The 25,382-nt window shown below is 38.4% G+C and overlaps 1 protein-coding gene across 1 annotated transcript in view; it reads left to right on the plus strand.

Annotated features, from left to right (window-relative positions):
* The first annotated feature begins 378 nt into the window (after positions 1 to 378).
* RNF216 (ring finger protein 216) overlaps positions 379 to 25,382 on the plus strand; it is a 157,602-nt gene continuing 132,598 nt past the window's right edge. The window contains exons 1-2 of the mRNA XM_069486600.1: positions 379 to 469; positions 19,850 to 19,985. Coding sequence (XP_069342701.1) covers positions 19,919 to 19,985 — 67 coding nt within the window. The 5' untranslated portion in view covers positions 379 to 469; positions 19,850 to 19,918. The remainder of the gene's footprint in view (positions 470 to 19,849; positions 19,986 to 25,382) is intronic.

The following is a 25,382-nucleotide window of genomic DNA, read 5'->3' on the forward strand; positions in this document are numbered from 1 at the left end:
TATTTGTGGAACGAATGAATGACTTGCCAAAGGCAATGGGGGCAAACAAGTGACTATCCAGCAGATTTCCAAGGCCACCTGTCCCCACACACTTTTCACGCGGAGGGAGACAGGGACGCCTTGTGGGTCGAGGCAGGGCTCAGTTCCTTTCGTCCTCCCACCTAATGGGGGAGTCAAGACTCCGCAGGAGGTCAGCCCGGATGCAGGAGAGGCTAGGCGGCCCTCTCTATGGTCTCGCTCCCCAGACCCCTCCTCCCCAGCGCCCGGCGTGCCTCTATGGTTCTTCCTGTCATTAGTCAGGAGGGGGCGCTGTGCGCAGGCGCGAGGTGACGCTGCGGCACGGCCGGAAGGAGCGCAGCGGCGTCCTCGGCGGCGGCGAAGGAGCTGTGGGCGGCCGCTCCTGGCGACTAAACGCTGCGGCTGCGGAGGCTGCAGAGCCCGCCTCGCTAGCCTGCGAATTGAGTGGAGAGTAAGTGTCGGCCGCGGGGCGCGTCAGGCCTCCGCGGCAGGCCCTGGGAGGCAAGGTGGCTTCTCCTCAGGGCGCCTCCATTAAGCCCGGGGGTGGGGGCGGGGGCGAGGGCTGTGAGGGCCGCCGAGCCCGGGGGCGCGGGCGGAGGCCCAGGCGGACCGGGGGGCCTTGTTGGGTGCCGCTGAGCCCCGTGAAGCGGGGGCCAGCGGCGAGGCAGGAGCGACAAAGGCGCTGGGCGCCCGGGCGACCCCTTCCCACCGCTCCCTTCACTTCGGGAAGTTTCGTGAGCCGTTCCTCGGCCTGCTGCTCGGGGGGCGACAGCCGCGAAAGACCGAGCTTTCTTTGGTGGCCCCTTCATTTTCTTCACCTGGGCCCCAAGCCGCCGGGGGAGGCGGCGTTGTCCGTGCCCCCGACCGCGGCCTGGAGAAGCGGGGGGAGATGGACTGTGTGATTCTGAACTCCAGCCTCGGCTCTGAGCGCGTGACGGCCAGTCGTTTCCAACCTTCCCCACTCAGTTCTGGAGGGGTTTGTTTCCGCGAAAGTTGGCCACTATCACCCACCACTCGTGAGGACACAGCAAGTGTGTCAAAACCCTTCTGCAGCGCGGATCGTGCTAGTCCAGCTCACGTTCCCACAGCGCCACGCATATGCCTGGGTGCCGGGCGGGGAGCAAGGCCGATGCGCGCGCTTGCAAGGTGGCCCTCATACCGGGTTGAACGATGATTCGAAACTTGGGGCAACTTGTAACCAACCTCAGAGAGCCTATGGTGTGCCAGTTACTGTTCTACGTTCCGGGTTTGCGATACAAATCACCTGGGGCCCTGTTAATCACTGTTACACTGTGATAAATAAGTGCCTTGGTAGTAGTTGCCCTGAGTACTGCGATCACGATCACGCAAAGAGAACACTGCCGGGAGGAAGGGAGAAGACCGGAGAGGTTTTCGTGACACATCTCAATTTGGTAGACTTGCTTGTAGAAAACAGCTAGGAAATGGCCTGGCTTTGCTTTGGGTTTTGTGTCTATAATTTATTGTGCTTGAGTGTAGGGAGTGGTGGTGAATTTGAAGAAATGGCTGGAGAGCCTGGGGCCAGATATTGTACACGCCCTTGTAAACCTCATTAGAGGGTTTAGATTTTTATCCTGAAGGCTAGCAGTGGCTAATAAAAAAGAACCCTTGAAGCCCCTTTGGAGAAATCTAATAAAGTTGAGATATGAGCCACAGAGACTGAAAGTTTATGAAGTAGGACGGGCGAGAGCCTGTTTGCTAACTATAATATGAGCTCCTATTTAATGTGTTTACTAAATTCTAGGCTTTGCTGTATTCTAGATCGTTACAGGGGGCATAACTAATTTTCACACTTGACAATGTCATCATTATATCTGCATAGTTAATAACAATAATAGAACAAAATATACAATCCTAATGTGCCAAACACTGTTCTATATGTTCCATATGTTAGCTCTTTTAATCCTCTCAATGACATTAGCTTCTGTTATTTTTATTTTAAAAGGCGAGAAACTGAGGCGCTGAAAAATAACCTATCTAGTCACAAAGTTTGTAAGGTCAGAGCTAGAACTTGAACTCAGTTTAGTTCCGGGGTTCATGCCCTAATTATCCTGCAATACCTGTGATTGCTGTTTATTCAGAAGGTACTTCTGGAGCATCTACTTTGTGTCAGGCAATGTGCTGTGTACTGAGGCTTTGGGAGCAAGTAAGACTTGCCTTCTGGGAACTAAAGTTTTAGTGGAGGGGACAAAAATTAACACATTAACTGCCATGTGAGTTGTATTTAACTCACACTAGTTTTGAGCCTTGGGCCTCGTGAAGCATGTGTAACTCACACGTCTCTTCACCTTGGGAGCCTAGAGAACTATTTTTCAAGTTGCCTATAACTCAAGGACAGAAAACGATAAAAAATAACAAATTTTTCATTAAATTAGAAAGAATCGTTTTGTTTTTGAAGTTTTTATTCTGTTTTCATAATGAAACACCCATGGTCCCAAGGAAAAAAATTTTTTTCTAGTGTGGCAGTCAGTGTGTTAAACCCTACACTAATTGTTTGCATAATTAGGTCTGTAATTATGGATGTTATTTTACTTCAGTGTCATTTTTTCTACATATTTAAGTTAACACACATTGTGCTTTCTTATACTGAACTCATCATGATTTGCCTTATTCTTCCTTAATAGCATCACCATCCTCTAGCCACCTGATCTCAACATCCAGGTCAACGTTGACTCCTTCCTTCCTCTTACCCTGATGGCCAGTTACATACAAAACTCCCATTGGATCTAACTCTGCAGTCAGTATCTTTTTTTTTTTTTTTCCCTCCCCCTACATACTGTTATCTCTAATTCAGACTTCACTGGCTCTTGTTTCCTGGCACCAGATGTCTCCTGTAGGCTGTCCTACACATTGCAGCAAGGTTAATTTTTCTAAATAACAGCTGATTGTGTTGCTGCCCATTGGCTAGAAAATAAGATTTGATCTGTTTCAGTTATCCGTTGATGCATACCAAACCATCCCAGAACTTACTGACTTCATACAGCAGTTTTATTTGTTGACAGTTTTGAGTTGAGATTGGGAAGGACTTGCCTGGGCCCTTTACCTCTGGTCCATATGCTTTTAGCAGAGGTGGCCAGTACTGGAGGATCCACTTCCAAGATGGTGTCTTCCTTCATGTGTCTTGTTAGAGACTGCTGGAAGGCTGGGCTCAGCCGGCCCTTTCCCTTTCCATGTAGTGTCAGAGCTTTCTTTGTGGTCTCTTCCACAGAGTATTTAGACTTCTTATCCTGTGGCTTTGGGAGCCCTGGGTGAAAGCTGCTGTCTTCTTAAATGCTAAGTCCAGATCTGGCACAGTGCTTGGTTTAGCTTGAATGTGGCTGTCCCTTCTCAGCCTTCCCTGACTGTCTGCTTCCCCTAGACTGGAGTAGTCTCTTTATTCCACTAGTGACTTTATAGTGGACTCAATTTTGCGCATATTTTCTCTTACTGTTGGAACTCTGAGTTCTTTGAAGCAAGATCCATGCAGGATTTTTTTTGTATTCCTCATGATGTATAACAAATTCTTCTCATATAAAAAGTATAAAAATTTGTTATATAACAAATTGTTATATAAAATGACAGTACAGTTGTCCCTCCATATCCACAGGTTTTGTAATTGCATTTTTGTTATATTGATTTAATATTGATTAAATATTAGCACAGGCTTATAAAGGATGGCTATCCAAAGAATGGTTAAGATGAGCAACTAGTAGTTGAATGAAAAGCAATAATCATTTGTAGACACTTAGAAAACATGCTAAGAAGAGGTGTTAGAGGTGTGTCAGGTTCTTCTAGCCCAGCTCTGCTTTGCCCACTTGGGAAGTCAAAGGGATTAACTCATTACATTTGAAAGTCTTTTGTTACACCCAAATTATTGTTGCAAAAGTGACAGGCATACATATTTATGGAAATTATTCTGGAGAGGAAGGACACTACAGATCTCCAGGATCCTACAGTATTATTTTAGGAGCATATGGAAGGAAAAATGGAGAAGCAACAGAATAGAAGAATGAGAAGAAAATGATTGATCAGAGACAGACTCAAGCATTCTGGTCACGAGGAAGTGAAGGTACAATTTTGAAAACTAGAAAACTGGGTGAGAAAACCATGGGTGGGTCCTTTTTTTCCTGACTTTGTTTTCCAAATTTTTTGTAATGGCAGTACTTGGTAACTGAAGGAAATCCTAGTAAACTTTTTGTTGCTTAGGGTGTTACCTGACTCTGGTTATATGACTATGATGAACAAGAGCTCCAGTCTTTGATGTAGGAAGATGTTTTTAGAACCACTCATTCAGCAGCTGTGCTAAGCACTGCAAATACAGCTCTTAACAAGACATATCAAGAGCATTTGGAGAAAAGATAATTGAAGTACCAGCTCTTTCTCATTGTCTGTTGATTCATACAAGGAACAGAAGGGGATAAAAAGATCATTAGGACAGTTGGAGATTAAAGAGAACATAGAACTGCCATCTAATTTTCTTAAAATTTTACAATACAGGAATACTAAATATAAGAGTCTCAGTAATGAGATGATGAACTATATACTGATATTTGGTTCTAATGTTTAAGTATTAACCCAGTGATCCCCAACTTTTTTGGTACCAGGGACCAGTTTCATGGAAGACAGTTTTTCCACAGATGAAGGTGGGGAGTAGGGAGCAGGTGGAACTCAGGCAGTGATGAGGGATGGGGAGCTGCTGTAAACACAGGTGGAAGCCCAGCCTGCCTGCCACTCACCTCCTGCTGTGCCCCCCCCCATTCCTAAGTTTCATGGGAGACAGTTTTTCCACAGACCTGGGTGGTGGGGAGGTAGTGGAGCTCTGTGGCCCAGGGCTTGGGGACCGCAGCATTAACCCATATATTTGACTATAGAGTATTGTCGTAAATGTACTTGTGATAATTTTTATAGTAAAGGGAAGAGGAGAGAACTGAAATTTTCTTGGGTGGCATTTTCTATTTCTAGGCTCCACTTTTAACCGTTTTTTTCAGCTTTCTTATCAGGAAGCAAACAGTAAGGCTTATGGTATAGCTTCTTGCTACTTCCAGAGGAAAAATGAAGTTTGTTACAGCAGGAAGTAAAAATTTTACTGTGAATCATTATCATGCTAGTGAAGTGTAACTTGGAAGGGGAAAATAAAGGTTCTTCCTCTGCCTCCATCTGGCTGTATTATCAACTCTTAATAAACACTGTTTCTACTGATACAATGATACCAGAGCTCCTATTTTGACTGCATTTACCATATACAAAGTGACTTCCAGTATTTTATTTAATCTTCAGCACAGCCTTACAAGGTAAGAGTAGCTATTTCCATTTCCACATAATAATAGCTGTAATGTCACATTTGCTATGTGCAGGCACTATGCTAAACACTTTGTATATGTGTAACTCAAATTTGTTATGTTTAATTTAATTTGATTTATTTTTTAGAGGCATAGGCTTTCTCTGTCATCTAGGCTGGAGTGCAGTGGCATGATCATAGCTCACTGCCTCCTGGACTCAAGCGAGCCTCCTGCCTCAGCCTCCTGAGTAGCTGGGACTACAGGTACATGTCACCACACTCAGCTAATTTATTTTTTTGTAGAGATGGGGTCTTGTTCTTGCCCAGGTTGGAGTGGAGTGACTTGACAGGCGAAATCCTCCTGCCTCAGCCTCCGGAATGGTGGAACTACAGACCTGTTCCACCACACCTGGCCTCAATTAATTTTAAAACAACCGTATTATTCTCATTTTATAAATGAGGAAACTAGGCCCAGGAGATTAAGCAGTTTACTCAGAGCCACTGATTCACTAAATAGTGAGACCAAGATTTAAACCTGAGCTGTCTAATCCAAAGCCCAGATGAAGGGACTGAGTGTCAGGAAGTTAAATGACCTGTTACAAGACCTGCTTCTAGTCAAGAGTAGAAATTCCGTCATCAGACTCTTTTTCTTGCAACAGGGGCCACTGATGTGCTACTCATGAGGAATTTTTTTAAAGCACCTCTAGTAATCTGCATAACCAGAAACGTGACATTCTAACTAAATGTGGTCTAAATGAATCACATTTCCCTTTGATTTCTAGTGTAAAATTGAAGGAAGCTAGTTGGGGTAAAAGAAGAAATAAGAAATTTGGCTATTGGAATTAATGTTCAAAATACTTTTTAAAAATCTTATTTCGGCCGGGCGCGGTGGCTCACGCCTGTAATCCTAGCACTCTGGGAGGCCAAGGCGGGTGGATTGCTCAAGGTCAGGAGTTCGAGACCAGCCTGAGCGAGACCCCGTCTCTACTAAAAATAGAAAGACATTATATGGACAACTAAAAATCTATATAGAAAAAATTAGCCGGGCATAGTGGCGCATGCCTGTAGTCCCAGCTACTCGGGAGGCTGAGGCAGTAGGATCGCTTAAGCCGAGGAGTCTGAGGTTGCTGTGAGCTAAGCTGACGCCACGGCACTCACTCTAGCCTGGACAACAAAGTGAGACTCTGTCTCAACAAAAAAAAAAAAAAAAAATCTTATTTGGAGAAAAAGTACAGTACTTGATTAGATGCCATTCAAATTTGATACCAGACCTTCTTTCTTTATGCTATGCTATTTATAAATAATATCATTATTTTAAGTGAGAGAACCAAACTATGGCTTGAATTTGTAATTTTTAAAAATGTGGATACCTTTGTTAAGTTATAGATGCCATAAAGTTCTATTGTAAAACTTTAATGTGGTTTTGATGTACTTTATATAAAACTTTGTATTCTATAAGTTGGAAGAATGCTATTAGTTGACTGTTAGCTGTTTGTAGACACCATTTAATGAGAGGCCAGGATCTGGGGCTAACTTCCTCTGGAACACATGGTTTCTCCAAGGAAGGCAAAGATTGAGATTTTTCTCAGGAAGAAAAGAGTTGAGTGACTGGGTAGGTCACAGATAGGCTCTTGGAACTAAAATGGTCCCATAGCAGTTATAATTGGCCCAATTTTATTCTTATTTATTGATTTGCATTTCTCTAATTTTCATCAAAGTAAGAAAATAGTTTAAAAATCAAACTACAGAAAGACTAGAAAGTTCTATTGACCTGTAACTACTATTTCACAAGGGCAACTGCTCTTTTTCTCCCTCTAAAATTAACCATTAGTCTGACTTTTATCATCATTTTCTTGTGTTACTTTATGGTTTTATCAACCAAGAGTATATCCCTAGATACTATAGTTTAATCTTACCCATTAAAAATTTTTTGTATATCTTTTAAATCTCCTAAGTTTTTTCTTCTATTCCTTCTTTTGCTTACAGTTTATCTTTTGTTGAACCTGAGCTGTTTGACCTGTAGTTTCCCAGAGTCTAGATAAGTATTTGTCAGCCTTTTCAAAAAGTTATCAGTCTCTCTCATAGAGTCATTTTGGACATTTTTTCCTAATTGCCTCTCCCTCGTTAAATACTAAGGAATAAGATTTTCCTTGAGCTTCTATACTGAAACTTGGCTGCTGTGTCCAGATCCTTGGCCGTACTCCCGTTCACTTCTTTTGGTGAGACTGTAGGGAGTGTTCTTTCCTCAGTGTCTTGTGTCTTTGGCGTTAGCAGCTGATGATATGTTGATGATGATGTTAGCAGCGGTGTCTAGATCCAGTAATCCATTGAGGGGTGCAAAATGATGGTATTTTAGTTGACATTTTCTTCATTTATGTTAGAACACTTTTATAAGGAAACCATTCTTTGTCTTAGATACCCAGTGATAGAGTTAATTCAGGAAAGGTAAGAAAATGCCTGATTCTTTGCCTTTAAAGAGGTATATCCACTGCCTATCCTCTGAAGATGACCTTTAAAAAAAAAAAATTATGAACTTTCATTTATACATTTTCTTAAGAATTTCATGCCACATGAATGATTATCCTTATTGAAACTCAAAATATTATTTATGTCCAATGGGTGCCTCTTCAGGCCTTTTTTTTCTGGTTCAGACAGGGCCCAGTCTTGATAAATGGTCCTTGGTAGCTGCGTTAGTATTTAATATGACAAGAGACAAGATGTTCCAGGCTCATTATGTATAGTTCCTGTCCCAGACTTGGAATTAGTGATTTGTCTAAAAAGCCCTGGTTTCTTTTGGTGAAAAATGCTTGAAGAGTATAATTGAGGCACTATGAATGTTCATTGCTACAAGCAGATCATTTTTTAAGCTTTTTTTTTTTTTTTTACAGAACTAAACTGTATTACAAGTTAATATAATTCAAATTTAGGACTATAAGGTTTTTACTTCTATATTACAAGTGTAATTCTTTTTTTCCCCTGTGCTGATTGTGCTTTTTATATAAGTGTAGTTCTTTTTTGCCACACTAAGAATCTTAATTCTGAAGGATGCAGGGATTGATAGAATGTTCTGTAACTGTTCATTTGTTTTAACCCATTACACACACTAAAGTCTCAAAATGAAGACTGTCACAACCAATGGAATTACTATAAACAAAAGATTTTACATATGCTTTTCTTCCTGTAGTTTTTATAATATCCTTTTTCACCCTCCCAGAGCATATAGCTATTATACATTATCTTCTTTTAACTGTCATTTAATCTTAGTTCTACAAGTAATTATGTATTTAGTGTTCACTACCAATCTTTATGTCAGCGTCCCTCATTTTGTTTGCTCAAAGCCTGTGTTTTATCAATGCCTCAGATTCTTTGTAGGAATAATATTCACTAAGTTCTTATATTAAATTGGTAAGTTTGTCCCCTTTTTCTTAGAATCAGTTTTGCTGGAAATAGAATCTCTGAATCACATTATTTTTAAAGTGTATGTCTTAAATATCTTACAGTATTTTATTATGGTATACAGCATCACTGTCAAAGTCATAATCTACTTTTCTCTTTTATAAGTCCAAACCCAGGTGTCCTAAAAGATTTTTTTTCCTTTAAAGTCTAGTAATTTTATTATTTGTTTGTTTAAAAAACAATAATTTGAAAAAGTCCAGTAATTTTAATAGAATATGTCTTGGTATTTGTCATTCTGGGTTGATTTTTCTTAGGTATGAATTGTGGTTTTTTGAAATGTAGCTTAAAATCTTTATTTTAGGAGAGCTTTTTTAAAAAAAATAACTTTTACTATTTGTTCTTTCACCATTTAATTTATTCTTCAAGAGCTCTTATCTTCTGTTATGTTGGATCTTCTCTGTCGGTCTTGAATATTTGCCCCTTTATCTTTTATTTTTCTTTTTTGAATTTTATCCCTTGTCACCTTCTGGTTCTTCTAAGGCAGTATGTGTTGTGTTGATTTACTTATGTTCCTTCTAGTTAAGTCTTCATTCCTCAGACAATTTTTTCTTTTATTTGTGTTTCTTTTCCTGAGTTGTGACATTCCATTTCTTGGGTTTTTCTAATTCTGATTTATGTTGTTATTTCATGTTTTGAATTATTTTCTTAGTGTCTTGTTTTTAAATAGAAAGTTACATTTTGATCTGTTTTTCTTGCCTGTTTTCATTGTAGGGATGTTTTGCTTCCTCTTGCTCTCTCTCTTTTTTTTTTTTTGAGAAAGAATCTTGCTCTGTCACCAGGGCTAGAGTGCAGTGGTGTCATCATAGCTCACTGCAACCTCCAACTCCTGGGCACAGGTGATCCTCCTGCCTCAGCCTCGCAGAGTGCTGGGATTACAGGTGTGAGCCACGGTGCCTAGGTTCCTTGCTCCTTTTTAATGAAATTGGTTTTCTGGAACTTTTTCTGAAGAAGGTATGGTAACTTTTTCTAACTTCACAGAGCTCCCTCTTGATGCAGCATTCAAAAATATGACAGCTTGTTTTTTTTTTTTTTTTTGAGACAGAGTCTCACTCTGTTGCCCAGGCTAGAGTGAGTGCCGTGGCATCAGCCTAGCTCACAGCAACCTCAAACTCCTGAGCTCAAGCGATCCTCCTGTCTCAGCCTCCCGAGTAGCTGGGACTACAGGCATGTGCCACCATGCCCGGCTAATTTTTTCTATATATATTTTTAGCTGTCCATATAATTTCTTTCTGTTTTTAGTAGAGATGGGGTCTCGCTCTTGCTCAGGCTGGTCTCGAACTCCTGAGCTCAAACGATCCGCCCACCTCGGCCTCCCAGAGTGCTAGGATTACAGGTGTGAGCCACCGCGCCCGGCCGACAGCTTGTTTTTTGAAATTTCCTGGCTCTGTTCTCCACTTTCTTCAGTAACTACTTTCTCTTTCCTTTGTCTCTGTTGTCTCCATCTTACTTAGTTTTATTCCCAGCATTTTTTTTTTTTTCCTCATTATAGGGTCATGTCCTGCAAGGGAGCCCTGGTTGATCAGTTTGAAAATACCATGGGTCCTAGACGGCTACATCTTTCAGACCTTACAGTGGACTCCTTATACTCAGGAATTGGATCACTATTGGATTGTACAAAATCCCTTCCTAGTGTTAACTGCTTTCTCAGATTGGCCTGTGTGCTTTCCGGTGAATACTTGTTGGTTGTTTTGGGTTTATCCTCGTCTCAGGTCCAGATGATATCCTGTGCTTTCTGAGGCACAAATGCTGATACTTCAGAGATCTTGTGGCTCTTCATGGTTTGTCTTTACCTACTTATATTTTGCAGTTTGTGGAGATTTCTTCTTACCTAGTTTTGTGTTTGGTTGTTTTTTTGTTTTTTTGTTTTTTGTTTTTGACTGTAGTCTGGGAATTTTATCTGTTTTTACTGGAGAATTTGGGGAAATTCAAAGACTATGCTGCTGCCATTCCTACCAACTTCCCAGAATTTCCTTGTGGTTTTAGTTTGCATTTCTCTGGTATCTCATGAAATTGGACACTTTTTCGTTTATCTGTTGGCCTTTTAGGTTTCCTCACGGTACTCAGCCATTGTGAACTCATATCTTCTGTACCATTTTTCCTTTGGACTATCTGATTTTTTTTTTTTTTTCCAGTTAGCATGCAGAAATCTTTATGTTTTCTCCCAGTGACTTGCCTTTTCGCTCATAATTTCTTTGGTGATTAGAAGTTCTTAATTTTAATGTGTAATATTTCAATCTTTTCTTTCATGGATAGTACTATTTATGTCCTGTTTAGGATAGTTTTCCCACTGCCAAGTTGTATTTTTTATTCTAGAAACTTATTATTTTACCAAGGTTAAATCCCCATAGTTCATCTAAAATTGTTTTTGTATAAGGCATGAAGAAGAGATTCTCACTCCCTACCTCTTCCCCAAATATGGCTTTTTAGTATAGCATCATAGGTTGAAAAGATCATGTTTTCCACTGCCCTGCAATGCCACTTTTGTCATAATCAAACATCCATTTATGAATGAATCTTTACTGGATTCTGTTCCATTGGTCTGTTTTTCTCTTTTGTTGATACAGCATTGTCTTAATTACTGTAATTTTATAATAATGTAATATTTGATAGTATAAATCCTCCATTTTTTGTTTTTCTTTATGAATGTTTTGGTTATAAGAATAACCTTTGCATATTCCTGTAAATTCTAAAGTCATCTAGTATATATCCATTTTAAAAATTTGATCATTTGTATTAAATTTATAGATCAATTTGGAAAGAATGGACATCTTTATAAAACTGAGCTTTCTAACCCCTGAATGTGATTATGTCTCTACATTTATTTAATCGTTAATTTTTCTCAGAAATGTTTTACGGTTTTCTGTGTAGAGATTTTGCACATCTTTCGTTGTAGTTATTCCTTAGTATTTGATGGTTTTAGGTGCTACTTTAAAAAATATCCTTTTTAAATGTCATTTTCTAATTGTTTCTTACTAATATAGTGGTCTTGGCCTTGTACCAAGAGACCTTGTGATTCAGCCATTCATTCACCTATTCATTCCAGTGGTATACTCTGTATACAGTTACATATACAAATATATGTAATCGTGTCCTATGAGGACAGTTGTGTCCTCATCTAAAAATTCCAGAATTTTTATCATTTACCTTTCATTTCATAATTTATCTGGAATTGACTTTTATGTATAGTATGAGGAATGGACAAAGATTGATTCCACCCTTCTCCCCCATAGAGGTAGCCACTTGACCCAGCAACAGTGGGTAACTGCATGTATGTGGGTCTTTTTCTGAGCCCTTTATTTTACTTTTTTATCTGTCTTTGCATTAGTACCACAATCTTATCATCTGCAAATAATGATGCTTATTTCGTCCTTTCAACCTGATATTTTATTTCTTTGTATTGCCTTACTCCACTTGCTATAACCTCCAGTACAGTGTTAAGAAACAGCAAAAACTGTCCTTAATCTCAGAGAGAAAGCTTTTCAGTATTTCACTGGTATGAGGTTTGCTCTGGTGTTTTTTGAAATGCTTTTAATTAGATGAAGGAAGTTCCCTTCTAATACTAATTTGCTGAGAGTTTTTAAGTGTGAACAGGTGTTCGGTTTTAATGCTTATTTTCACCTATTGAGACTGATTCTATGGTTTTTCTCTTTTATTCCATTAATGTAAGTTACATTGATGTGGTTATGACTTTTGCATCTGTGTTCATGAGCAATATTAGCTTTTCTTGTATTGTTTTTATCAGTCTTTAGTATCAAAGTTATGCTGGCCTCATAAAATTATTTGAAAAATAATGTTTTTTCTATTCTCTGAAAGAGTTTTTGTAATATTAGTTGCATTTCTTCCTCAAATGTTTAGACGACTTCACTGGGCCTACAGAATTTTGGGGGGAAGGTTATTGATTATTGATTTAGTTTCTTCTTAGATAACTATTCATATTTTTAAATTTATTTTGTTCATTTGTGGTAAGTTATGCCTCAAGGTGTTTATCCATTTCACCCACAATTTCAAGCTAATTGATATAAGGTTATCCGTAATATTATCTTACCTTCTTTATACCTGGAGAAGTCATAATGATGTCTTCTTTTACATTCCTAATAATAGTAATTTGTGTTTTCTGGTTCTTTAATCTTGATAGTTGTTTATTAATTTTATTAATCTTTTTAAAGAACCAACTTTTTGCTTACATTTTTCTCAATTGTAGTTTGTTGATTTCTGCTCCTATAATTTTTTTTCTGTCTACTTTTTCTGGATTTAATTTGTTGCATTTTTCTAACTATTTGAGATCAAAGCTTAGATCATTGATTTTTCAGTCTTTTTTCTTTAAAATATGCATTTGGAACTGTAAATTGTCCTCTAAACACTGCTTAACTTCATTCCACAAATTTTGATATATTTTGTTTCATTGTCTTTCAGTTCATTCAGTCAGTGTAATTTTCATTGTGATTTCTTTTTTAACCCATGTGTTGTTTTGGTTGTTCAATTTCCAATATTTCAAAACCCTGATTATCTTTCTTTTACTGCTTTGTCAGATAATATATGGTGTATGATTTCAAGCCCTCAAAATTTGTTCAGGCTAACTACATGGCTCAGTATGTAGTCTGTAAATGTTCCTTATACACTTGAAAAGAATGTGTATTCTGCAGTTGTCAGGTAGAGTGTTAGCTAGGTCAAGCTGTTTGATAGTGCTATTCAAGTCCTTTATCCAGCCATAAGTAGATTTATCTTCTTTCCTTAAGGTCCATTTAAGCTATATATATTTTGAAGCTATGCTATTAGATTCATACACATTTCAGATTATTACATTTTTTGTGAGTTGACCCTTTTATTTGGATGAAATCGCCCTACTTGCCTCTAATAATACTATGATGTCTACTTTGTTATTAATGTGCTCATACAGTTTTTTAAAGGTTTTGTTGGACCAAAAAAAGAGGAAACAGTAAGCAAAATAGTTGAACAGAGAATTGAAATTTATCTTTAAAAAGTCAAATGGACATTGTATAACTGAAAAATATATCTGAAATTAATAACTTATTAGATGAGGTGTTAATGGCTTTCCATCCTTTAAAGCTTTCAGTTTTCTAATACTTAAAGTGTGTATCTTGTAAAATGCCACTTAAGTTTTATCCATTCTGATAAAATATGTCTTTTAATTGGCATAGTGAGTTTATAAAACATAATTTCTGATATAATTGAGTTTTTAAGTGATTTTTCTTTTGGTCCCATTTGTTCTTTGATCCTTTATTCCTCTTCTTATGTGTTCTTTTGCAGTGATTGCTTATTTTTAATTACACCATTTGTCTCCTCAATTAGCTTTTTATATACACATTCTTTTATTATTCTTAGTGGTTATGAATCCTTGACTTAATACTGTGTACCTTAAATTAGAATTTTTAACATTTCTCAATCACTGCAAGAGCTTTTTGTGTGTGTGAGAGAGAAAGAGAGAGAGACAGACAGACACGGTCTCACTGTCTTGCCCAGACTAGGGTACAGTGGCATGTTCACATCTCACTACAGCCTCCAACTCCCAGTAGACTCAAGCGATTCTCCTGGCTCAGCCTCCCCAGAAGTTAGGACTACAGGTGCACACCACCACGCCCAGCTAATTTTTTAATTTTTGTAGAGACAGGATCTCACTGTGTTGCCCAGGCTGGTTTCAAACTCCTGGCCTTAAGTGATCCTCCCACCTTGGCCCCCCAAAGTGCTGGGGTTTACATGCATGAGCTGCCTTACCCACCCAGCAAGAAACTTAAAATAGTTTAATTCCATTTATTTCCTTCTAGCTTTTTGCACTGTTTCAATCATGTATTAAAATTCTACACATATTTTAAATCCCATAAGTCATTATTATTACTCTATTATGCAGTCAGTATTCTTTTACATTCCAATGTGCCGCCTCCTAGGACCATTTTCATTGGGACCGAAGAACTCCCTTCAGTTTGCTGGCAACAAATTCATTCAGCTCTTGTTTGTCTGACAATGTCTTTATCTTCACTATTAAAAGATATTTTCATTGTGTTAACAACTCTAGGTTGGCATTTTGTCTTCAGCTCTTTTAAAATGCCATTCCAGTGTCATCTAGCTCCCATAGTTTCTGTTGAAAAGTAGTCATTTGTCTTACGGTTGTTCCTTTGAAAATAATGCATCTTTTTTCCTGTGGCTGATTTCAAAATGATCTCTTTGTCTTGGTTTTAAGTCATTTGAATATATATGCCTAAATATGATTTTCTTTCTTTTGGGGGCTCTCAAAACTTCCAGAATTTATGGGTTGATATCTTTCATCGTTTTTGGCAAGTTTGCCATTGTTTCTTCAAATATCTCCCACTCCCTCTCCATTCTGCAAATTTTGATATACTTTATTTTCATTATCTTTCAGTTCATTCAGTCAAAATGGTTACTAATTTTCATTGTGATTTCTACTTTAACCCATGTTTAACTCATATGTTAAAAGAAGAAATCTCTCTCCCTCTCTCCAGTTACACAGATTTTATAAATTTTAACTATCTTTTATATTCTTTTGTGTTTTCCATTCCTTTTTTTCTGCTTCAGTTTAGAAATATTCTCTTCATCTGTCCTCCAGTTCACTAGTGCTTTTTTCTGCTTTGTCCAGGATGCTGTTTATAAATTCCAGTGTTGTTGATATCTTTTCAACAATTTTTTCATCCTTTTCCCCTGTTTTGGGGTACATAATTATTTCTGTGTCCCTATTAAGGAACTCCAGTGCATTAATCACATGTGAGTTGGTTTCTGTTTCTAGTCTTCCCCTTGTATTTTTTGTTCATTTGTTTATTTTCCTTTGTTCCTTTTAATTTGTGTTTGTGTGTATGTTGTTTTGGTCATGCATGGCCTTGTAATTTTTTTATCAGAGACTTGATATTATGGGTGAAAAAAGAGGCTCCAAATGATCTTCTTCTGTTGTGGTTTAAGGTTTTTAGGTGGGCAAATGGTGTACTGGTAAATCATCATGATTCTTTCAGTGTTTGGTTTTAGGCTTTTTTTAGGTCTGTTTTAATGTTGCTCTTAACCCTCAAGGTGTGGCTCTGCTGGGATCTCAAATGAAAGCACAGAGTGTTACACAGCCTTTCCACTTTAATTGGCTTGACCTCCATCATCTTTCAACAGTATGTCGTTGCTGAGATTTCTGGTCTGGTCTTGCATGAATGCAGCATAGACCAACAACTGGGGGGGACTATTCAGATTTTTGGGCATTCCCTTCTCTGTGGATTCCTCTTTGCTAGGGTTTTGTCCCTTAAGTCTCAGCTACTTTGGCAGCCCCAAACTCTGACCTTTGACTCCTCAGGCAATTGAAATTGCTGCTTCTGCCTGGGCTCCATTTTCTCACCCATGTGATTTGGGAAATACCTTTGGCCCACATTACAGGCCCACATTGGGGTTTCAGCATATGCAATTCAGTCTAGGGCACCACTCTTCTCTGAATTCATGTTTCTTTTTACTGTAGCTCATTTTTTAGTAGCTCTTTGAGTATCCCTGCAAGGTAAACTCTCTTAGTCTTGGAATATCTAAAAATGGTTTTATCCTGCCCTTACTCTTTGTTTAACGGGTCTCAAGAGAGGGGCCTGGACGAGGTTCACGGGTCCCCAGAGAGGGGCCCGAGAAGTCACTCCTTACTCTTGAATAATCATTTCACTGATTATAGAATTCTAGGTTGACAATTTTTTTCTCAACTCTTTGAAGATCATATTTCATTATCTTAGCATAGTGCAATTATGCTTCTTATGAGGCGTCAATTTTTATCCATGTTATATGGTCGTTTTTATGATTTTAGTGTTCTCCATTATGACTTATTTAGATACGGTTTTATGTTTACTACTGCTCAATAGTATATTTTATGTGAAGGTTTATGGTTTTTTCAAGTTTTAAAAAATAATCTTGCCCATCGCCTTTTTATATACTTTTTTTTTTTTTTTTTGAGACAGAGTCTCGCTTTGTTGTCCAGGCTAGAGTGAGTGCTGTGGCGTCAGCCTAGCTCACAGCAACCTCAAACTCCTTGGCTTAAGCAGTCCTACTGCCTCAGCCTCCCGAGTAGCTGGGACTACAGACATGCGCCACCATGCCCGGATAATTTTTCCTATATATATTTTTAGTTGGCCAGATAATTTCTTTCTATTTTTAGTAGAGACAAGGTCTTGCTCTTGCTCAGGCTGATCTTGAACTCCTGACCTCGAGCAATCGACCCGCCTCGGCCTCCCAGAGTGCTAGGATTACAGGCATGAGCCACCGCACCGGCCACCTTTTTATATACTCTTTTACGTCAATTCCTTCTGTTCTCTTTCTAAAACTTCCATCAGACCTGTTAGAATCCTTCAATCTTGTGTGACTCTTTCTCCCTTTCCTCACTGCTTTTTCTTTTAGTATTGCAGCTACATCTTTGAAGTGAACCTCTCTTTAACAATTTTTATTGAGGTATAATTTACATACAACGAAATGAACAGATATTAAGGGTACAGTTTGATCAGTTTTGACAGATGCATACGCTCTTGTAATCCACAACTTCATCAACCTCTACACATTCCTGTCACCCCAAAATGTTCCCTCATGCCCGTCCTAGTCAGCCCTCTCTCCACAAATCAGCTGTTGATTTCTGTCATCATAAATTAGTTTTTCCTCTTCCAGAACTTCATGTAAATAGAATATTAACTGTCTAGTCTTCTGTGTTTGGCTTCTTTGATTCAGTGTACTATTTTTGAGATTCATCCATGTTGCATGTATCAAAAGTTAATTCCTTTGTGTTTCATAGTAGTCTTCATTGTGCGAGTACCCACCAGTGTGTTTGTTCTGCTGACGAAAATCTAGCCTACTTCTAGTTATTGGCTGTTGTGAATAAAGTAGCTCTGAACATTCTTGTACAAGTCTTTTTCTGCACATATTTTTTAGGTTTTTCTTGGATTAATACCTAGGAGTAGAATTGTTAGATCATTCATGTATATTTACATAGATAGAGATGCATATTTAATTTTTTAAAAACTGCCTAACAGTTCTTTAGAGTGGTACCATTTTACATTTTAACTATTGCAGCAGGTATGTGATAGTGTCTTGTGGAGGGTTTTTTTTTCCCCTTTTTTATCTGTTTTACTCTTTAAAAACCTTTATTGATACAGAATTAAAATAAAAACCTGTAATTATATATGTAAATATATAATTAAAATTAAAATCTGTCCATTTTATTGTATAGTTTTATACATATATTGAATACTTTTGATACATGCTACTTGCCAGTGAATTCACCCTCCCCACACTCCATTTCTCCTGCCTTAATAGACATGGGGTTTTTGGTCCCCATTACTTCCATATGAGTCCATCTCCCAGGTGCTTCTCCCTGCTTCTCAGCCCCAGACCCCAGTAGTTCTGCAACTTTACCCCCTTCCCTAACTTCTGTTTCTGTTCCATTGCTGGTCCTTGGATAGGTATTATCTGAGCTTTAGCACCACTATATCTTTTTTTAAAAAGGAAACGAGGAAAGGATTTCAAAAATACAAAAAACTCTACTACCCGAATCTTCTATCCAGATTTAACATATGTTCATGTTTTGCCTTGTTTGCTTGAAATATCTTTAAAAGAAAGAAAAAAGATGTTATATGTAACTTAAGTTCAAGCCTTATTTCCTTTTCTTTTCTTTTTCTTTTTTTTCTTTCTGTTTTGTGGGGTGTTTTGTTTTGTTTTGTTTTGACAAAGTCTCACTCTGTTGCCTGGGCTAGAGTGTCATGGCGTCAAGCTCACAGCAACCTCAAACTCCTGGGCTTAAGCAATCCTACTGCCTCAGCCTCCCGAGTAACTGAGACTACAGGTATGCGCCACCATGCCTGGCTAATTTTTTTCTGTGTATATAATTTTAGCTGTCCAGATCATTTCTTTCTGTTTTTAGTAGAGACGGGGTCTTGCTCTTGCTCAGGGTGGTCTCGAACTCCTGACCTCGAGTGATCCTCCTGCCTTGGCTTCCCAGAGTGCTAGGATGACAGGTGTGAGCCACCATGCCCAGCCCCTTATTTGCTTTTCAATCCCCCTTTCACAGAAATAGCCACTGTCCTGAAGTTGGTGAGTTCATTCTTATGCATATGGTATTTTTAATATTTAAGTAAAATATATTTTAAATTTTAACATAAATTTACATAAATAACACATTTTCATTTAATACTGTTTTTAGAGTTACCCATGATATTTTTAGATCTAGTTATTAACTGTCTTATATCCATGTATGAATTTTATTTATTCATTCCTTTACTGATGTTCAGTAAGTTCATTTCCAGTTGCTTTTATAACATGTATTACTGTAGCAAGCATTCTTATCTATATCTTTTTTTTTTTTCTTTACTTTTTTGAGACAGGGTCTTGCTCTATTGCCTGAGCTAGAATATAGTTGTGTCTTCATAGCTCATAGCAACCTCAAACTCATAGCCTCAAATGATCCTCCTGCCTCAGCTCCCAAGTAACTGGGCCTACAGCATGCACCACCATGCCTGATTAATTTCACATCTTCTGTTATGTATACTTCCTGGAGAACATTCACAAGTTTCCTTAGTAAATATACCTAAAAGAGGAATTGCTAAATCACAGGGAATGTACATTTTTAACTTAGTATTGGCAGTTGCTCTCCAAAAGGTCCGTTCAAGTTATTCTCTAAACCAGAAATGTAAAGATTTCCTATTTGTCAAGCTTCACATGGTGGCAATATTATAACCAATGAGGTTTACCTGACATGCAATAATTGCTGAAAGATTTCCCGTTTCTCACATGCTTGCCATTTTTGCTAGCTTAATGGTTTGAAACATGACTCATTTTCTGATTTGCCTTCCCTGATTACTAGGGAGATTGAGTGTCTTTTTTTGTTTTCTCTTTTGTGAATTGCCTGTTTATCTCCTTAGCCCATTTTTTGGTTAGGATATTTGTATCTGGATGTGAATACTTTGTCAGTACTTTTTCTATTTAACATACACACACAGTATTTTTTTAGTGCCGTGTTTTGAGTTTGTGTTTTCTTAAGGGATGTTTTCAGCATAAGCTTTGAATGCTACCCTGATCAGATATTTGGGAAGAGTTTTGATACTCCCTCGTTCTTAACGTTCCTCTTTTCTTCTTTTTCAGACCCTTTGGAACAGATGGTGGTCATGTTTAGATATTAGCAATCACGTATGTGTATGTCTGCATTTGAAAATGGCAGAGGGAAACAACAGTGAAGAGGTAATTCACTTGAATAACTTTCACTGCCACCAGGGACAAGGTAAGTTTGTTCATTCTCACTTTCTCCCTTTCCTCACTTCTTTTAGTATTGTAGCTACATCTTCTTTGAAATGAACTTATATTGCACCATTTAGAATCCAGAGACAATTCATTTTTAGACCTCAGAACATCAGGTATGAAAGGAGTTGGCAGAATACTAGAATTGTGTTAAATGATGACAACTTCTAGCCTGAATGAAGTTTAAGAATCACCCATGACAAGTAGATTAAAAGCTGTTAATTAGCAAAAAAAAAAAAAAAAAGCTATGAATATGCAGTCATTGGGTCTTAAGAGCTAGGATTGTGGGAACAGTGTCATTCTCTGTTTTTGGAGGAATGGTGACTACAGAGGAACACCGCTTTAGGCCCATATGATCTAAAGGACTGTAAGTGCTGCTAAAGTTATCTTGTCCTCGCATGATGGTTAAAATTCCTTTTTTTTTTTTTTTTTTTTTTTTTTTTGAGACAGAGTCTCACTCTGTTGCCCGGGCTAGAGTGAGTGCCGTGGTGTCAGCCTAGCTCACAGCAGCCTCAAACTCCTGGGCTTAAGCAATCCTGCCTCAGCCTCCTGAGTAGCTGGAACTACAGGCATGCGCCACCATGCCCAGCTAATTTTTTCTATATGTATTTTTAGTTGGCCAGATAATTTCTTTCTATTTTCTTTTTAGTAGAGATGGAGTCTCACTCTTGCTCAGGCTGATCTCGAACTCCTGACCTGGAGCTATCCACCCACCTCGGCCTCCCAGAGTGCTAGGATTACAGGCATGAGCCACTGCGCTCGGCCCCGCTTAAAATTCTTTTTTGCCAGAAGATTCTGACTTAGCCTCATGGGGAATTTTAGAACATATATTTTTTTGTTTTACCATGTTTAAAATTTCAGAAAATTCATTAATTCATAAGGAGAAGAGTGCCTGCATTTCAGTAACATTCTTAAATGTATGTGAAATTTCCTGTCAAATCCCAATTCACATATACGCTTGTACTAAAAGGGAAAAATTTGCTGAGGAGTAAGAAAGGAATCCTTAATATATTTATTTTTTGTAAGTATAAATTCCATGGCAGAAGTTTTACTGGTTTTGTTTTCTCCCATTGATAATATTTTGTGCTATGAAGATGATTTTTTTCCAGCAGAGAGTAAATTATAGTTGACCCTCGAACAGTGTGGGTGGGAATTAGGAGAGCCAACACCCAATATAGTCAGAAATCCACATATGACTTTTGTTTTTTTGAAAGAAGGATAGTGAGAAGGGAAGTTCAATTTCCTGTTTGTTTTTTTGAGAGTGCAGTGGTGTCGTTGTAGCTCATTGCAACCTCAAACTTCTAGGCTCAAGCGATCCTCCTGCCTCACCCTCCCAAGTAGCTGGGACTACAGGAGCGTGCCAGGATGCCTGGTTAATTTTTCTATTTTTAGTAGAGACAGGATCTCTCAGTCTGGTCTTGAACTCCTGAGCTCAAACAGTCCTCCCACCTCGGCCTCCCAGAGTGCTGAGATTACAGGCATGAGCCACCGCATCCAACCCACGTATAACTTTTGACTCCCTGAAGGCTTTACTAATAGCTTACTATTGATTGGAAGCCTTGCCAGTAACAGTTAATGAACACGTTTTGTATTTTATATGTAATAGATACTGCATTCTTACAATAAAGTAAGCTAGAAAAAAGAAAATGTTAAGAAAATCATAAGAAAGAGGAAATGTATTTACTGTTTATTAAGTGGAAATGGAACATCTGAAAGGTCTTCATCCTTGTCCTCACACTGTAGGCAGAAGAGTAGGCAAAAGGAAAGGATTGGTCTTGCTGTCTCAGGAGTGGCAGAGGCAGAAGAAAATCCACATACAAGTGGACCCTTACAAATCTGTGTTGTTGTTCAGCGGTCAATTGTATGTATGTTTGGCTTTCAGATCCTTTTAAATTGAGCAAATTTTGTTAAGCAGATAAATTGAGAAAAATAAAATTGCTCAAGTTATGCAAATAGAGTACAAAAGAAGTACTGATTTTTAAGATTTTAAATTAATGCTGTGGTTGTTGTTGTCTTTGTATTGTTTCTTAAATATTCTTGAACAGAGTTTCTTTAAGAACAACTAATTGCAGCCAGGCATGGTGGCTAATGCCTATAATCCCAGCACTTTGGGAGACTGAGGTGGGAAGATCATTTGAGCCCAGGGAGATTGAGTCTGCAGTGAGCTATGATCATGCCACTGCACTCCAACCTGGGGGAGACAGCAAGACCCCTTCTCTAAAAAAACCAACTAATTCCTTTTGGAAAATTATTGACTTTGGAGGCATATTTTATGTTAGAAAAATATGTATCCTCTGCACCCATCGCAAGAATTTTCTTCAGGTGGATAGATTTGTTTTTATTAGCTGCATTAATAATTTTTATTTTGTAGTTTTTTTTTTAAGTGTATAGTTCATTGAGTTTCGACAACTGAATGTACCACCTCAACAATGATATAGAACATTTCTGTCACCCCAAAAAGATTCCCTTGTGCCTCTTTGCAGTCAATCCTTACCCGACTCATGGCCTAAGGAAACCACTGGTCTACTTTTCGTCACTGTCCAATTTCATATAAGTGGACTCATGCAATGTATACTCTTTGTACCCGAATTCTTTTGCCCAACATAACGTTTTTGAGATTTATCCATGTTGCTGCATGTATCAGTAATTCATTCCTTTTTAACTGGTAAATACTATTTTACCTACTTATACCCAGTGGAAATAGCTTAAAAATGAAGGTAAAATAAAGAAAGATTGAAAGTACAGGAATGAATAAATATACATCATACAAATAGCCAAAAAAAAAAAAAAAAAGAGCTAGTATGTCTATATACTGTCAGATAAAACTGATAAAAAACCCCAACCAAAAGCGTTAATAAAGATAGAATTCATAATGATAAAAGATTCAGAGCACTGGGAAGATAAAACAGTGCTAATCCCTGTACTCTAAGTAACATGATATAAAAATACACAAAGCAAAAATTGACAAATCTAAAAGCAGAATTGGACAAATCCACAATCATAATGGGAGTTAACACGTTTCTTTCAGTGATTGAGAGAGCAGGCCCAGGCATTTGGATGGGCCTTCCATACATTCCACAGAAGAGTGGAAGAGCATAGCCAACAAACTTGACATAATCGGCATGTGTGGAATACTGCACCTTATGAATTTACCAAAATTAGCCATATTTTGAGCCAGAAAACATGTTTTAAGTTTCAGAGGATTGAAATCATGTAGATTATGTTCTCTAACCACATTGGAATTGAGCCATAAATTATTTATAGAGGTAAAGTTAGAAAATCTCAGTATGTGTGGAAAATAGGAATATACTTAAGAACAACCCAGGGTTCAAAGGAGAAATCACAATGGAAATGAGATATTTTGAGTTGCATGATAATGAAAATATTAATATAATCTGTTGAAATTTATGAGATACTTCTAATGCCATGTTTTGAATAAGACTTGTGGCCTAATATACATGTACTAAATAAGCAGTAAAGCTGAGAAATTAATAATGAAAACCAAGGCTTAGCAAATTTAAAGAGCCAAGTAGTCAGTATTCAGCCTTGCAGGCCATGTAGTCTCTGTTGCAACTACTCGGCTATACCATTGTAGCATGAAAGCAGCTATAAACCAAATATAAATGCATGAGCATGGTGCGTTCCAGTAAGGACATGAAGTAACAGATACTATCCTATACTGCAGATGGGAGTGTAAATTAGTACAAACAATCTGGAAAATTTCTAGCATTGCCTACTAAAATCGAATCTGTGCTTATTCTATGACTTAGCAATTCCATTCCTAGCATGTATCCAACTGAAATGAGTACACCAAAGACTAGTACAAGAATGTTTATAATGGTATTATCGAAAATTGGCACCAACTCAAGTGTCCATCAACAAAAGAATAATTTATGATATATTCACATGGTGGATTAGATACAGCAGACAGAACTACAATGGCATGCAACATGGGTGCATCTCAAACATATTATTTGCGAGAAAGCTAGACACAGAAGAATGTATACTCAAAAAGAACACTTATCTGTGGATTTAGAAATCCTCCCTTTGGAGAGGAAGGAGAGAGTAGTGATTGAAAGAAGCACAGGAAGGTTACCAGTGTGCTGGAAATATTTCCTGACCTGGTGATGGTTACCCACAGATGGGCCTTTTGTATTAACTCTTGGGGCTATCCACATGATTGGTAGCATTTGCTTCATTATTTTTTAAACTATATTTTTAAAAACTAATTGAAATCTCATGTGTTTATCTATGTGTGGTATGTGGTGTCTTGTCAACCATTGGACTTTAAGGTGATAGGTTTCAAACCAACTTTCACTGGGTCCCCCAGGGTTGTGTATCTTTCTCTTAGGCCAATTCTTCCAGAGAGGAATCTACAGTTTCCTGAATAAGGACCGTAAGACTGTGTGCAAGAATTCAGAGAACCAAGTAGTAGAAGGCAGCTGAGATCTTATTCCCTATGCCTATTTCAGCAGCGCTGCTTTTGCCTTTTGACTCCAGTGCCTGGTATACCAAAGGCTAGAGCTTCTCTTTCTCAATATCTCTTTAGAATGAACATCTATGGGGCAAGTCTTCTAGAATGGCTAAGTGAGGAGCTCAGCATCCTCTCCCTAAAAAATCAACAATAAAATTATACAAAATTATTGAAAACAATGATTCAAAGACTGGAAATCAGGCTGGATGCTTTGGCTCACACCTGTAATCCTAGCACTCTGGGAGGCTGAGGCGGGAGGATCGCTTGAGCTCAGGAGTTCAAGACCAGCCTGAGCAAGAGCGAGACCCCGTCTCTACTAAAAATAGAAAGAAATTATATGGACAACTAAAAATATATATAGAAAAAATTATCCGAGCATGGTGGCGCATGCCTGTAGTCCCAGCTACTCGGGAGGCTGAGGCAGAAGGACTGCTTGACCCAAGGAGTTTGAGGTTGCTGTGAGCTAGGCTCACGGCACTCTAGCCTGGGCGACAGAGTGAGACACTGTCTCAAAAAAAAGGACTGAAAATTGGCCAAAGGCATATAATAATTGAGAGCATTTATTCAGGAAAATCTACTGACTCTGGGTAAGAAGAGTGAAAATGTATGGAGTTTTAGTCTGGGGCTGCTCCCATTCCCTTAGTGGCTTCCCAGGTCCATCCCTTTCATATGGTGAAGTTCTACCTGGGCCGGCCCATGGAGCAGCCTGGGAAGACTGATGGTGAAAAGGGCAGACTTTATTTGGAGAAGGATGGAGGGAGGGAGGGAGGGGGAATTCCATACCCAGGAACGTTGTCAAAATCGGTAGAAATCCCAGTGGCAAACAATCACAAAAGGCGAATATCACAGCTAATCTGAGGTCTAGATACTGATCAGGGCAAGCAGCAGACTGGCCAGAAATTTAAC

This window comes from Eulemur rufifrons, chromosome 14, assembly GCF_041146395.1.
Source record: "Eulemur rufifrons isolate Redbay chromosome 14, OSU_ERuf_1, whole genome shotgun sequence".
Lineage (NCBI taxonomy): Eukaryota > Metazoa > Chordata > Mammalia > Primates > Lemuridae > Eulemur > Eulemur rufifrons.